This window comes from Erinaceus europaeus, chromosome 18, assembly GCF_950295315.1.
Source record: "Erinaceus europaeus chromosome 18, mEriEur2.1, whole genome shotgun sequence".
Classification (NCBI taxonomy): Eukaryota; Metazoa; Chordata; class Mammalia; order Eulipotyphla; family Erinaceidae; genus Erinaceus; species Erinaceus europaeus.
In genome coordinates this window covers 74,050,631-74,066,684 of record NC_080179.1, presented here as the reverse complement: position 1 = coordinate 74,066,684, position 16,054 = coordinate 74,050,631, and the positions used below count along the sequence as shown (strand labels likewise).

At 46.3% G+C, this 16,054-nt stretch overlaps 1 protein-coding gene across 1 annotated transcript in view; it reads right to left on the bottom strand.

Annotated features, from left to right (window-relative positions):
* The window catches only part of UGGT1 (UDP-glucose glycoprotein glucosyltransferase 1), a 105,296-nt gene extending 89,737 nt beyond the window's left edge, over window positions 1–15,559 (bottom strand). Inside the window, exons 1-3 of the mRNA XM_060178169.1 lie at window positions 15,376–15,559; window positions 8,775–8,910; window positions 3,643–3,725 (exon numbers count right to left, since the gene is read on the bottom strand). Coding sequence (XP_060034152.1) covers window positions 3,643–3,725; window positions 8,775–8,896 — 205 coding nt within the window. The 5' untranslated portion in view covers window positions 8,897–8,910; window positions 15,376–15,559. The remainder of the gene's footprint in view (window positions 1–3,642; window positions 3,726–8,774; window positions 8,911–15,375) is intronic.
* Window positions 15,560–16,054: the final 495 nt, after the last annotated feature.

Genomic DNA, 16,054 nt, shown 5'->3' with positions numbered 1-16,054 from the left:
CTCCCCCTCTGCCTTCCCCTCCTCTCTCCATTTCTCTCTGTCCTACCCAATAACAACGACATCAATAACCACAACAAGGGCAACAAAAGGGAAAATAAAAAAATAAATAAATAAAATATTTTTTTTAATTTTTAAAAAAGAAAAATAATGGGCAGGGGTAGATAGCATAACGGTTATGCAAAAAGACTGATACCTGAGGCTCCGAAATCACAGAGCCAATCCCCCACACCAAAACCAGAGCTAATCAGTGATCCAGTCAAAAAAAGAAAGAAGTGACTAACAGCATATAAGTATATATTCATTATTAATAAAAAAAAAACATTGAGGCCTAAACAAACTGATTTAATGGTTATAAAAAACACAGGAGAGAGAGTGAGGCAGTAGTGCAGCAGTTACATGCAGGTGGCACAAAGCACAAGGACCAGTTCAAGGACCGGCTCAAGGATCCCGGTTCGAGCCCCCGGCTCCCCACCTGCAGGGGAGTCGCTTCACAGGCGGTGAAGCAGGTCTGCAGGTGTCTGTCCTTCTCTTCCCCTCTCTGTCTTCCCATTCTCTGTCCTATCTAACAATGACATAAATAACAACTACAACAACAATAAAAAACAACAAGGGAAAATAAATAAATATAAAAAATAAACAACACAGGAGAGAGCAGGGAGACAGCATGGTGGTTCTGCAAAAGACCTTCATGCCTGAGGCTCTAAGGTCCCAGGTTTGATGCTCAACCCCACCACATGCTAGAGCGGATTGTGCTCTTTCTCTCTCTCAAATAAATAAAATATATATATTTTTAAAAGCCATGGGAGAGGAACCAGGTGGTGTCACACCAGTTGGGTGCACATGTTACCATGCAAAAAGGACCCAGGTTCAAGTTCAAAGTACTCACCTGCAGGGAGAAAGCTTTACAAGTAATGGAGCGGTGCTGCTGATGGCTATCTCCCTCTCTCCCTCTCTCTCTTCCCCCTTCTTTATCCCCCCTCCCTTCTGAATTCCTCTCTGTCCTATCAAATAAAAAGGGATAAAAAGCAAAATAAACACAGAAAAAACAGACAAAAACTTTTCTGTATGGAGCCTTCTATAGGCTTGACTTTTAAATCACATATTATGTACTCAGAAATGATTTAAGAAAAATATTAACATTTTAAAATACAGGAGATAAAATTCCATGCTGTTCAGCATGTTCTAAGTAGAAAAAGAAACCAGAAATACCTCAGAATGTTAATAATGAATACCTTAAGCTGATGGTGAATACTTCAAATAAGTGGTTAATAAATTTTATGATCAATTTACCCAGTAATAACAGAAGAAATCTCATTTTAAATGTTGGTGATCAAACTCCACTATACAACCCACTGTGATAAGCTTTACAAAATAACTAAGAATGGAATGATTTTTGATAAATCAAACAATTCTGACTCAATTGTGCCATGTGTCACTAAGACTTGTAGGTACTTGTCCAAAGCATTTGTACAATTGGGGGGGGGGGTTCATTCTTGACATTTAAAATATTATTTTAATGGAAATGGAAAGATAGGGAGCTGGGAGGGGGTTCACCTGGTTGGCACTCACATTACTGTGCAAGAGGACCCAAGTTCAAGGCCCAGCTACCACATGGAATGGAGGGGCAAAGAGCTTCAAAAGCAGTGAAATAATGTTGCAGTGTCTCTCTCTATCTCTCTGTCTCTGTCTCCCCACCTCTATCTGAAGGGAAAAATAGCCACTAGCAGCGGAGAGTCCTGCAGACACTGAGTCCCAGTGATAAACAAGGTGGCAAGAGAAAGCTAAAAATTAATTCAGTTAAATATTAGTTTTCCATGTTTCCTCCTCAAAAAGGACCAATACCTGTCAATAAATATCTAAGGTTTTATCTAGCATTGTATCAGCATCTTTAACTATTCACGTCTACATATAGCTTAAATTGGATTAGAAAGTGTCAGTAGGGCAGTGGCGAAGCAGGTTAAGTGCACATGGTGCAAAGTGCAAGGACCAGCATAAGAATCCCAGTTCGAGCTCCAGGCTCCCCACCAGTAGGGGGGGTCACTTCATGGGCGGTGAAGCAGGTCTCCAACTATCTGTCTTTCTATCTCTCTCTCTGTCTTCCCCTCCTCTCTTGATTTCTCTCTGTCCTATCCAACAATGACATCAATAACAAAAACAATACTAACAACAATAATAACAAAGGACGATAAACAACAAGGGCAACAGAAGGTGAAAAAAGCCTCCAGGAGCAGTGGATTCGTAGTGCAGGCACTGAGCCCCAGCAATAACCCTGGAGGCAAAAAAAGAAAAAAAAAAGAAAGAAAATGTTCAACAATTTGTTTGGCTTTGTATGTTAACTCTCTTTTCAGCTACCAGGTTCCAGATGCTAGCAGGATGCGACCAGACTTCCCTGGACAGACAACCCCACCAATATGTCCTGGAGCTCCGCTTCCCCAGAGTCCTGTCCCACGAGGGAAAGAGAGAGACAGGCTGGGAGTGTGGATCCACCTGTCAACGCCCATGTTCAGTGGGGAAGCAATTACAGAAGCCAGACCTTCCACCTCCTGCATCCCACAGTGACCCTGGGTCCATACTCCCAGAGGGATAAAGAATAGGAAAGCTATCAGGGGAGGGGATGGGATACAGAGTTCCGGTGGTGGGAATTGTGCGAAGTTGTACCCCTCTTATCCTATGGTTTTGTCAATGTTTCCTTTTTATAAATAAAAATTTTTTTTAAAAAAAGCAAAAAGAATTGGACAAAGATGAATGGAGCCGCTAAAATCAAGCGGTGTCAATGAGCTTACTCTGGCAGAAAATAAACAAAGGCTTGAAATTAAAAACAAGAAAGACAATGTTTGTAAAAGCACATCATCAACTGTAAACAAGTGACAGTTTACACTGCCATTAATTCGGCTCCTTTGACACACAAGTTGTAAATGGCCTGCAGGCATAATGGGAAACATTTTAGATGGTACTAGCTGAATGATAATGAACTCAACAGATAATAGATCAGTCGGGTCATTAATTTATAACAAAAGAAAAAGTGAATCAAATTAGATGGTTATTAAGTTAATACTAAATTATCGGTTTTTTTATTTTTTAATATTTATTTATTTTCCCTTTTGTTGTCCTTGTTGTTTAACATTGTTGTGGTTACTGATGTCATTGTTGTTGGATAGGACAGAGAGAAAGGGAGAGAGGAGGGGAAGACAGAGGGGGGAGAGAAGGACAGACACCTGCAGACCTGCTTCACCGCCTGTGAAGTGACTCCCCTGCAGGTGGGGAGCCGGGGGCTCGAACCGGGATCCTTATGCTAGTCCTTGCGCTTTGCACCACGTGCGCTTAACCCACTGAGCCACCATCCAACTCCCAATACTAAATTATCTTACGTGACTTTGATGTCTACAAAATATGCACATAGCACTTTTAATAAAGGAACATAAAAGAACAAAATCAAAGGTAATACTTGTAGCCAAAGTTATAAACTACTTCAAAGATAATCATTAGTTTGCGTTGACTAGCTAGCATCAAAAATCTCTTAAAATAAAAATGTTTTTCATTAATACTGTGCCACATACACTGTGAAAGAGACCGGTTTTTGTTTTTTTTTTTACAGTATTTTCCCAGATATGAAAGTCAAAGAAACATTTGCTTCAATTTTACCGTGATGGTCTGGTGATCCAATATTTTGACTGGCTTCTACAAAATTCCAAAATTTTTCTTGACTGTCTTCTGCTAAAAACTCACTGGGAGAAAAGGGGGAAATATCAGAAACAAGACAACAAGATTTTCTAATGTAAGCTGTTATTAAAGAAAGTAAAAACAGATTTTTAAGTTTTCTAATGTCTAAAGCTCTGAATTAAAGTTCACAATCTATATCATGCACAAATATTTATAATATATATTTAATGATAATCATATCTTGCTAGCTTTTTAGGTATTAATAACTAATCAGCTTAGTAACTTATTCACTTAGGAGTTTCACAGGTATTCTCAAGGAACCTGGAATTTAAACAAAAGGATGGAGAAAGTTGATGAAATCCCATCTGTTAGCAAAATCCAACCACGGGAGCAGATTCTGAGCAGCTGGTTCCTAGTGCCAGCTCTTCTCACTTATTATCTGAAAGCCCTTACAAAGAAGAAACATGCGCACTTAGCCTCGGGACCTCCCAAGGAAAAGAGGCACCCTAGAAAATTTTCTAGACTCAAAGTAGCCTACATTGTGATCTTGTAATAGTCAAAACCCCCAGTTTTCAAGATCACCAAATGCACATGCCAGCGTTCCGCTAGTAATACAACAGGATGTCGTCACCTCAAGCCTGCCTGGCCGAGTGCACATACCACAGTGCCGACCTGCAAGGACCGTGCTTCACAAGCAGGAAAGCAGCGCTGCAGGTGTCTGACCCCTCTCCCTCCCTATCGCCCCCACTCCCTCTCAATGTCTCTGTCCCTACCCAAAATCAACATTTAAAAAGAAAAGAAAGTAGGAGGCGGTGGGGCACACCTGGTTAAGCGCATATACTATCTAGCCCCTACTCCCCACCTGTAGGGAGGACGCTTCATGGTCAGTGAAACAGGTCTGTGGGTATCTACCTTTCTCTCTCCCTTTATATCTTCCCTCTCTTCTCAATTTCTCTCTGCCTGTCAAATAAAAAGGAAAAAGAAAGAAAAAAAATGGCTCCCAGGAGCAATGGATTCAAAGTGCAGCACTGAGGTCCAGAATTAACCCTGGTGGCAATTAAAAAAAAATTCAAAGTGAGAGAGAAAGTAAGCCTTTAAAATATATAGAGGGTCAGGCGGCAGCGCAGCGGGTTAAGAGCACCTGGCGCAAAGCGTAAGGACCAGCGTAAGGATCCCGGTTCGAGCCCCGAGTTCCCCACCTGCAGGGGAGTCGCTTCACAGGTGGTGAAGCAGGTCTGCAGGTGTCTATCTTTCTCTCCCCCTCTCTGTCTTCCCCTCCTCTCTCCGTTTCTTTCTGTCCTATCCAACAACAATGACAGCAACAACAATAATAACCACAACAAGGCAACAACAAGGGCAACAAATGGGGGGAAAATGGCCTCCAGGAGCAGTGGATTCATGGTGCAGGCACTGAGCCGCAGCAATAACCCTGGAGGCAAAAAAATAAAAAATAAAAATAAAATAAAATAAAAAAAAAAAAATATATATATATATATATATATATACACACACACACATATGTATCACTGGTCTAAAATAAGTAAATCTAAATTTACCTTCATTTAAAAGATTAATTTCTCATTCCGGGTTATAGTGTTGTGGATAAGGCATTGGGCTCTCAAGTAGGAAGTCGTGATTTCAATCCTTGACAGTGCGTGTACCAAAATGATGCTCTAGTTCTCTTTCTCTCTCTATCCTACTAACTCTCTCATTAATAAATAAAATAAAATAAACAAAAGCTTTTAATTTCTAGCTGAGGGAAATGGTTCAACAGGCAGAAAGAGTACTACATTCCTTGCAGACATAAAGCCCAAGGTTCAGTCCCCAGCACTGCACGTGATCAAGCCATGCTCTGATCTCTGTCTCTCTCATAAAAAAATAAGTAAATAAGGGGCACACGGTGGCGAACCTGGTTAAGTGCACACATTACAGTGCACAAGGAACCAGGTTCAAGCGCCTGCAGGAGAAAAACTTCAGGAGTGTGAAGAATGGCTGCAGGTATCTCTTTGTCTCTTTCCCTCTCTATCTCCCCCACTCCTCTCAATTTCTATCTCTATCCAATCCAATAATAAATAAATAAAAACATTTTCAAAAATAAGTAAATCAATTTTGGGGGTAGGGAGCTGCTGGTCAGCATTAGAGCACAGGACTCACATGCCTGACACCTGAGAGGCCCCCAAGTCCATTTTCAGCACCATCATATTCAAGTGCTGAGGGCCCTCCCTGGTAAGATAAACAAAAGCTTAAATCCTCTAAAATACAAGACATGTACTAGTTGAATGACTCATGGAAACTAACTGTCGTCTTCACAGAGACGTAATACTAAACGTAGCCGTGACCATCACTGTCTTAAAGTGCCCCAGCCTTCAGAGGTGGATCTCAGCTGACCTAGCCAAAGGAGGACTTGGCCATTACTTGTCAACACTGGGGTATACAACTCTCATTCTACTCCATAGCTACACACAGAAATGTGGGGGAAATAAGAGACATTTCCTGGTAATGCACAGCTCCTCGAAAGAAAGGTTTATGAAAACTTACCTACTATCATAATGTAGAGAATATCTCCTTGAGTGTGACTTTTTTTTTTCAATTTTCTAGTTAACTAATGCAGAGCTCATACCAACCTTATAATAGCTTACAGCCTAAGAGAAGAGATGCTAAAAGAGATAATATTCAAACAAGCACTAAAGTCATGAATTAAAGCTGCAATCACCAGTTAAGCTAGCAGAAGAAGAAAAGGATAATACACTCGTTAACTGCAGCGGTGAGAATATGGATCGCTGAAGCTAAGCTCCTCCTCTGAAAGGCCACTCTTGAACAAGTATATGCTTTTCATATAATTACCAGAGATTTCTCCCATCCCACTGCACAAACAGCATCTATGCGCTGAACAGTCTTGGGAACATTAATTACTAGAGCCACTGAACTAGCTCAGGGAAGGCAACATACAAAATACTACAAGGAGCTCTATTATTAAATTAGCTTACTGTCACTAGTGTACTCAGGATAGTTTTCTTTTCGTTTTAAATTGCTCTTCAGTTTTCATACCTACTCCACTTAGTAAAATAAATCAGAAGAGTTACAGATGAAATCTTTACACTTACAGGTGAAATTATATGATGTCTAGAACTTATTTTTAAATATTCATTTGGGGGAGGGAGAGAGTGGCAAAACTTGAGTTGATGATTATGAAAACTAGGTGACAGGTAGGAGAAGAATATATTCTTTCCACTTATAAACACTTTGAAATATCGTAAAATGTTTCCTAAGGTAAATAATTAAAAATAGAACTAGAAATAATTAAAAATAGAACTGAACGTATCCAGGATAGCATAAATAAGGCAGTACACTTCTTTTCTTATATTTCCAAAGTTGCTGTACAAGGTCAGGATGGGTCTACTTCCCGTACAGAACCAAAAGGGAAAGTGCAGTGAATGTTGAAGGATGGTCTACTATGTGACAGGAACTATTTGATAAATTCACCCACGACCTCCAATCCTCACAATCACTCAGAAATATGATGTTTTGAATAGAGACTAGAGGATACTGGCCTGAAGCGACACAGTAGTATTGGACCCTCAAGCATCAAATTCTGAGTTTGATCCCTGGCACTCCATGTGATGTCTGGGTCTCTCGTTCCCGTTCTCTCTAAGTTTTAAAAAGACCCCACCTACAGGGGTAAGTTTCACAAGAGGTGAAGCAGTGCTGCAGGGGATCTCTCTCTCTCTCTCCTGCCCTCCCTCTCAAAATCAATATACATATATATATATGGAAACAAAGTAGAATCAAAGAGTTTACTGACTTGTTTATGAACATGGAATTCATAAATGAAAATATAAACTACAAACTCCAATCTACCTGATACATACATATATTTCTTTTTAACAAGAGCACTGCTCAGCCCATGGTGTTGTGGGGCTTATGGTGTGGTGGGGATTGAACCTGAACTAAGAGCCTCAGGCATGAGTCTCTTTGCATAGCCATTATGCTATCTACCCTCCACCCCCCCTTGATTTATACTTCCATTGTGCTGTTTTCTTGAACTATATAAAATCTAGCAAATGAGTAATTACTATTTACTAACAGTAGTTTATTTACACAGTATTTCTATTAGAATGAGAGCCGCTTGAAACATATTCAGGGGGGTTGGGTGGTAGCGCAGTGGGTTTAAGGGCACATGGTGCAAAGCGCAAGGACCCGTACAAGGACTGGCGTAAGGTTCCAGGTTCGAGCCCCCAACTCCCCACCTGTAGGGGGGGTCACTTCACAAGCGGTGAAGCAGGTCTGCAGCTGTCTATCTTTCTCTCCCCCTCTCTGTCTGCCCCATCTCTCTCCATTTCTATCCAACAACAACAGCTATAACAATAACAACCACAACAAGGGCAACAAGGGCAACAAAAACGGGAAAAATTACCTCCAGGAGGGAGTCGGGCGGTAGCGCAGAGGGTTAAGCCATGTGGCGTGAAGTGCAAGGCCAAGCGTGAAGATGCCAGTTCAAGACCCCGGCTCCCCACCTGCAGGGGGGTCACTTCACAGCAGTGAAGCAGGTCTGCAGGTGTCTCTCTCTCTCCGTCTGTCTCCCCTCCTCTCTCCATTTCTCTCTGTCTTACCCAACAATGACAGCAATAACAACAACAACAACAACGATAAACAAGAAGGGCAACAAAAGGGGGGGAATCATTTACAGAACCACTATGCTATCTCCCCAGTCCACGCAATATACTTCTTTTTTTAAAAAAAAGATGTTATTTATTTATGAGAAGGATAGGAGGAAAGAGAAGAACCAGACATCACTCTGGCTCGTGTGCTGCCCGGGGATCAAACTCGGGACCTCATGCTTGCGAGTCCAAAGCTTTACCACTGCGCCACCTCCCGGACCACGCACGCAATATACTTCTACAGAAGGTCCTCAGTACCCCGAGAGTCAGTATTCCCTCATCCTGCTCACAACCCTGCCCTAAGAGTGCTGGGATGGCGTTCAGCAAGGTATGCACTGAGAGACTGAGCAAAAGCACATGACAGTCCTCACCTCGCTCCCAAAGAGACTCTTGAATACTCACTAGCAGTCTGTAGTTTGTACTCATGCATATGGAAGGAAAAAGACGTCTTCTTACCTGGCTTCTAACAACAAGGGAGTGGAAAACCATTTCGTGGTAAGAGAGGTCGTGATGGCTTTGGAATCTGCCTTGACTGAGGAGCACAGCCACAGTCCAGCTAGGACAACCAGAAGGCCCATTCTGCAGCAAATCCCTAAAGAGGAGGGGGAAAAAAAAAAAAATGCCACAAAAACATTTACAAACCTGAATCGTAATACTTAAGAGATAAAAAATGACCTAAGCATTATAGAAGCAGTTCTTCCAAGCTGTAACAGCACCTAACACTCAGATGCGTAACACTGGTTAACACATAACTGAAGAGTTACAATCTCTCTACTAAAACCCACTTCACCTCCCGGGATGTCCATACTACACCAGGTTTCTAAGTCAGTTGCTGGCACAGCAGATTGCATACAATCATTTTTTTTCCCTTTTGTTGCCCTTGTTGTAGCCTTGTTGTGGTTATTATTATTGTTGTTGATGTCGTCGTTGTTAGGACAGAGAGAAACGGAGAGAGGAGGGGAAGACAGAGAGGGGGAGAGAAAGACAGACACCTGCAGACCTGCTTCACCGCCTGGGAAGCGACTCCCCTGCAGGTGGGGAGCCGGGGGCTCGAACCGGGATCCTTACGCCGGTCCTTGTGCTTTGCGCCACGTGCGCTTAACCCGCTGCGCTGCCGCCGGACACCAACTATCATATTTTATGAACCAACAGAGGAAACAGAGCTGAGAGATATGAAATCACAAATGAAGAGTCTTATAGGCTAAAACTGGATTTGTCTATCCCCTCCCAATATGCTCAAGTCCTACTATCTCAGAAAGTGAACTCATTTGGAAACAAGAGTCCTTACAGAGGTGACTAGATTAAAATGAGACCATTAGGGTGAACCTTAAATAAACACGAAAAATGCTCTAAAAAGGAAGAAATGCAGGCATAGAAATAATTATGCAGAGACCATGGGAAGAGTGTCAAGGAGACTTTGAGGTAAAGATAAGAGGAGACTGTGGTCCAGGAGGTGGTGTAGGTGGTGTAGGTGGTGTAGTGGTGTAGTGGTGTGGTGTAGCTTTGGACTCGCAAGCCTGAGGTCCCGAGTTCGATCCCCGGCAGCACACGTGCCAGAGTGATATCTGGTTTTCTCTCTCCTCCTATCTTTCGCACAGATAAATAAAATCTTTAAATAAATAAATAAGAGGAGACACAGGAACTGTTGTACAAGGCAAAGAACACCAAGGCTAATCAGACCCTGCAAAAAAAGGGGGGAGGAGAAATGGAAAGAACCTCCCCTGCAAATCCCAGAGGAAGCATACTCGGACGACATTCTGATTCGAGAAGCTTTCTATACAGGGGTATGGGACACTGAACTCTGGTGTTGGGAACTCTGTTGGGTTGTACCCATTATTTTACAATCTTGTTCATCATTAAGTCACTAATAAAAAAATTAAAAGGGACAAGGTGGTGTCACACCTGGTTAAACACTCACATTACAGTGCACAAGGACTCCAGTTCAAAGCCCCTGATCCCCACCTGCAGACGGAAGTTTCATGAGTGATGAAGCAGGGCTACATGTGTCTATCTCTCTCCATCTCTTTCTCCCTCCCGTCTCAGTTTCTCTCTGTCCCTATCCAATGATAAATAAATAAAATTGAAAAAAGAAAAAAACTTAAAAGCCAGGGGCTGGGCAGTAGCGCAGCGGGTTAAGCGCACATGACGTGAAGCGCAAGCACCGGCGTAAGGATCCCGGTTCGAGCCCCTGGCTCCCCACCTGCAGGGGAGTCACTTCACAGGCGGTGAAGCAGGTCTGCAGGTGTCTGTCTTTCTCTCCCCCTCTGTCTTCCCCTCCTCTCTCCATTTCTCTCTGTCCTATTCAACAATGACGACATCATCAACAATAATAATAATAACTACAACAACAATAAAATAACATGGGCAACAAAAGGGGGAGAAATTGCCTCCAGGAGCAGTGGATTGGTGCACCGAGCCCCAGCAACAACCCTGGAGGCAAAAAAATAAATGAATGAATGAATAAATAAATAAATTTTTAAAAACCCAAAGCATGATAAATTAATTATACCCATATTGGGGAGTTGCTTTAGGAAGATTTTAAGTTAAGGGACCTATCAGAGTCTTTGGAAGCAAAACAAAAGTAAGATGAGTGTCACATTTACAAATAAGCATGTTTAGAAATCAACATTTGCAGCAAGCAACTGCCAGACCAAATGAGGCCTTTGACAGTGAGTTTCTAAGCAGTGCTTCCCAGCTCGCTGTGGGGAGAGAGAGAGGCGGAGGTAGGTCCCTTTTAGATCTTGCCAAAAGCCTCTGGCATTGCCTGCAGAGGAGCAAACCAAGACCCAAATCTTCACATACAACGGTCAAGACGTCTCAAGACTATTCAGACACCTTTCCCTACGGGATGGCACTCAGAAACCTGCTCTGTGACACGACAAACAGGGCTGTGTCTTTATTATTTATAAATGAGAGTAGGAGGGAAGAGGACCAGAGCATCATTCCAGTACATGAGACAACAAGGGCTAAACTCAGGACTTCATGCTTTGACTGTACCACCTCCCAGGCTGCGCTGCTAAAAATGGTTATTGAAAAAAGAAAAACTTACACAGTGAAGAACCTGAGATGGATTCCTGAGTTTGTTACTTACTAGCAGTTTCATCACAAACACGCTTTCTAGTAACTGCTCTGAGTAGGAACAACAGTGTCTTGTCCCCCAGGGCCAGCAGTGCAGCTTTAAAAAAGCAAAGGAGCATCCCGCTGTAGAAGGCCAAGCCCTACAGCAGGACTGATTGTTGTCTTAAGGAGCAAATGCTGTCCGTAGGGGCCAGGCAGTGGCGAACCTGATTACACATTACAGTGTGCAAGGACCCAAGTTCAAGCCCTTAGCCCCCACCTGCAACAGGAAAGCTTCCCGAGTGGTGAAGCAGGGCTGCAGGTGTCTGTTTCTTTCCCTCTCTATTTCCCCCTCCCCTCTCAATTTTTCTGTCTCTAATAAATAAACACTTAAAAAAATTTTTTAAAGAACAAAAAAGTGCTTTCTAAAATGTAGCATAGTATATTGCCTTTAGTTTTTTGTTTTTTTTTTTTACCAGAGCAGCACTACTCAGCTCTGGCTTACGGTGGTGTGGGGGACTGAACCGGGACCTTGGAGCCTCAGGGGTGAGTCTGTTCACATGAGCTTTATGTTATCTCTCTGCCCTCAGTCCTTACTATACAACTTCGAAATGACACAGATGAACAGCCCAGGAGGTGGGTGGCACAGTGGCTAGTATGCTGGACCTGGAAGTATGAGGCCCTAAACTCCATCCCCAGCACTGCAGGTACCAGAGTGACGGAATGGTTCTCTCTTCTCTCATGTCAACAAATAAAAACTTTTAAAAAATTGGGAGCCGGGCGGTAGCGCAGCAGGTTAAGTGCACAAAAAAGTGAAGCACAAGGACAGACATAAGGATCCCGGTTCAAGCAGGTCTCCAGGTGTCTGTCTTTCTCTCCCCCTCTGTCGTCCCCTCCTCTGTCCCTCTGTCCATTTCTCTCTGTCCTATCCAACAACAATGACATCAATAATAACTACAGCAATAAAGAAAAACCAGGGCAACAAAAGGGAATCAATATATTTTTTTAATTACACAGGAGAAATAAACCCTGTGCGGAAGGGGGGAATCAGCCTCCACCAAGGCAGTAAGTTCCTGAACTGGTGTGTCAGCTCCGCCAGTGCCCAGCCCTCCCGCAGTCCAGGTGTGCAGCCGCCCAGCTGTGCCAACCGCAGGCACACAGAGCTGAGGGGCTTGGGAATGAGAGTGGCCCCTGAGGACAGCAGGCAGTCGCCAGGCGGTTCCGCCCAGCAGGAAACACCGGGCCAGGTGCTACCCAGACACGGCGTGGCCACACAAGCAGCTCTGTGACCTGTGACCCGGGCAGCTCCGTGTATCCGCCCACAGCGAACAGCCAGGCGCCCGGTGAGCAGGGGTTCGAGGAGGGAGCTAGTGCCCAGTGGCTGCGAGTGCTGCTCACCGTCTTATTCTGCCGAGAGGAAAACGGAAACGCGCAGCCCGCGGAGGGGCAGAGTGGATGAGGCGCGAGGCTCTAAACTGAATCCCCGCACCGCATAAATCTTGGCAAAGAAAACGGAGGGCAGGGGCAGACAGCACGACGGTTATGCAAAGATTCTCCAGCCTGAGGGAGGCTGCGAAGTCCCAGCTTCAACACCGCACGCCACTATAGGCCAGAGCTGAGCTTACCGGGATAGGGGCACACTTTGCCAATCCCAAGGAACTGGGTTCGAGCCCCCAGCCACCACATGGGGCGCCATGCAAAGGGGAGCTTCAAGAGCAATGAAGTGGTGCTGTGCTGTCTCACTTCCTCTCTGTCCCTTTCTCGCCCTCTCGCCCTCTCGCCCTCTCGCCCTCCGTATGGGGGGAAAATAGTCCAGGTCCTCCTGGCGCAGTGCAGCATGTGAGCCTGAAGGCCCCAGTGAAGCTCTGGCAGGAAGGGGGAGGCTTGCCAGCACCAGTATCACAGCCTGGCCCTCCGTGTGCCTGACTGGTACAGGTCCACGATACCGCCTCGCTCCCACGGTTCTCCAGCTTCGGAGGAGGTAAGATTCGCGCTGTGCACAGAGCTTCACTATGACAACCAAGGGGAGTCCAAGGGCCTGGGGCAGAGTCCTTGGTACCTTCTGCACAAATGACCCTGAGTCCAGACTCCCAGAGGGATAACGGATAGGAAAGCTGGTAGTGCAGCGGGCTAAGCGCACGTGGCGCGAAGCACAAGGACCAAATAAGGATCCCGGTTCGAGCCCCCGGCTCCCCACCTGCAGGGGAGTCGCTTCACAGGCGGTGAAGCAGGTCTGCAGGTGTCTGTCTGTCTCTCCTCTCTGTCTTCCCCTCCTCTCTCCATTCCTCTCTGTCCTATCCAACAGCGACAGCATTAATAACAATGCTAACAATAATAAAAGCAACAAGGGCAACAAAATGGGGGGGGGGGGGGGGAATAGCCTCCAGGAGCAGTGGATTCGCAGTGCCAGCACAATAACCCTGGAGGCAAAAAAAAAAAGAATAGGAAAACTATCAAGGGGGGGGGGGAATGGGATACGGAGTTCTGGTGATGGGAACTCTGCGGAGTTGTACCCCTCTCATCCTATGGTCTTGTCAACATTTCCATCTTATAAATATTTTTAAATGCAATTAAATTAAACACTATACATCATGAATCACCCAGAGGCTTCCTTACCCTGACTTAAATGAAAAGCAGAACTCTTGGGAAAAGGTACAGCACTATGAAAGGTGGGAAGGGAGGAATGTTATACACTGAGAATGAGCCTGCGCACCATGCCCCTACACCTTATAGTCCGCCGCTGGCAGCAGACGAGAGGCGAGAGGCTGGCCCGGAGAAGCCGAGGGAAGGACCGCCAGCCTACTGCTGGAAGCTGTCTTCATTTTACAAGCACCCTCGGCACTCTAACTCCCCTCGTCTTTCAATGCTGCCAGCCTGGGAAAGAGCAGCTGCCAGCGGGGGCCGGGCGGCGGCCGGCGGGCGGAGCGCAGGTGGCGCCAAGCGCAAGGACCGGCCTAGGCCTAAGGATCCGGGTTCGAGCCCCCGGCTCCCCACCTGCAGGGGAGTCGCTTCCCAGGCGGTGAAGCAGGTCTGCGGGTGTCTGTCTGTCTCTCCCTCTCTCTGTCTTCCCCTCCTCTCTCCGTTTCTCTCTGTCCTCTCCAACAACGACATCAAAAATAACCACAACAACAACAACAAAAGGCAACCAAAAGCAAATAAATAAACAAATAAATAAGTATTAAAAAAAAAAAAAATGTCTTCAAACAGCTGCCTGGGGGAATGCAGTGCGTGCGGAATGTTTCCAAAACAGTGAAACGTGGAAAAGGCATCGGAACCTGAGACTGCAAGGGAACAACAACAACAACAACAACAAAAAAAAAAAAAAAAAAATATATATATATATATATATATATATATATATATATGACAGCTCTCAAATCGAGGAGGGAAAACAAAAAGAAAAGAAGAAGACAGGAAGGAAGGAAGGAAGGAAGGAAGGGAGGAAGGGAGGAAGGAAGGAAGGAAGGAAGGAAGGGGAAAGATGCGCAGCAGAACCGAGAGGCCCTGCGCAGTGTAAGCTGCCCCCAGGTGCCCGAGCAGCTGCAAAGTGAGACGAGAAAACAAACCAACAAACAACAACAAAACAGCGACGGCGCTGCGCGCGGACTCCGTCCTGGCGGGGAGACAGCACGACGGACACTTGTGCCGCCGCCGCCGCCGCCGCCGCCGCCGCCCGCGCGCGCGCGCCTCTGATGCCTCGAGCACCAAGGTCCCGGGTTCGGTGCTGAACAATAACAAGTAATAATAATCGCGGACCAGGACGGAGTCGTGCGACCCGCCGGCGGAGGTGCGGGCGCCCGTCGGGGTGCGGCCCGTCCCCGGGGGCGGGGGCCCGGCAGGGAGCGCGCGGTCGCCCCGGAGACGCCGACACCGGCACCCGGCGGGGGCGGCGGGCGAGCCGGGACGCCCCGGGGAAACTGAGTCCGCCGCACGCAGCCCCGGGGGTAGCTGGCACCCGCCTCCGGCTGGCGTCCCCCCGTCCCCCCCCCAGCGCTCCTACCCCGGCCGGGCGCGCTCGCTCCACCGCGACGCCTGCGACGACGCCGGGGCGGGGCGGGGCGGCGACGGTTGCGCCAGTGAGAAGCGGACACGCGCCTGTGCCGCGGCTCGGCTCCCTCGCGGGCCTCGCAAGGGAACAGCCCGGCGAGCGGCCGCTCGTCTACTTCCGCTTCCGGCAGCCGAGCAGCGGAGGACTTCCGACTACCGAGTCTCAGCCGCGGCGGCGGCCCAGAGCGTCACCCGACGCCATCTTAGACGCGCTGTGCCCCGCCTCCCCGCTGACTCCGCCCACGGGTGGGCGGGGAGAGCCGATGGCTGCCGGGGCGGCCGGAAGTCTCCAGCGGGGGTTTGGCAGCAGGGCGGTAGCGCGGCGGGGTAAACGTGCGTGGAGGACCCCGGTTCGAGTCCCTAGCTCCCCACCTGCAGTGGCGTATGAGTCACTCCACTGTGGTGAAGCTGGTCTGCAAGAACCTAGCTTTCTCTCTCTCTGTTTCTCTCTGTCCTATCAGTAAACGGAGAAAATGGCCTCCAGGAGCAGCGGACACCTCGTGCCGGCTAATAGTTATTATTACTAATGAAATTGTTTATTTTTAATATGTGTATATTGTGTTAGCATGTACGACTAAGCAGATCATTTTACCCAAGCAGAAATAAATACCAAATCCTCTCTGTGTCTTTCT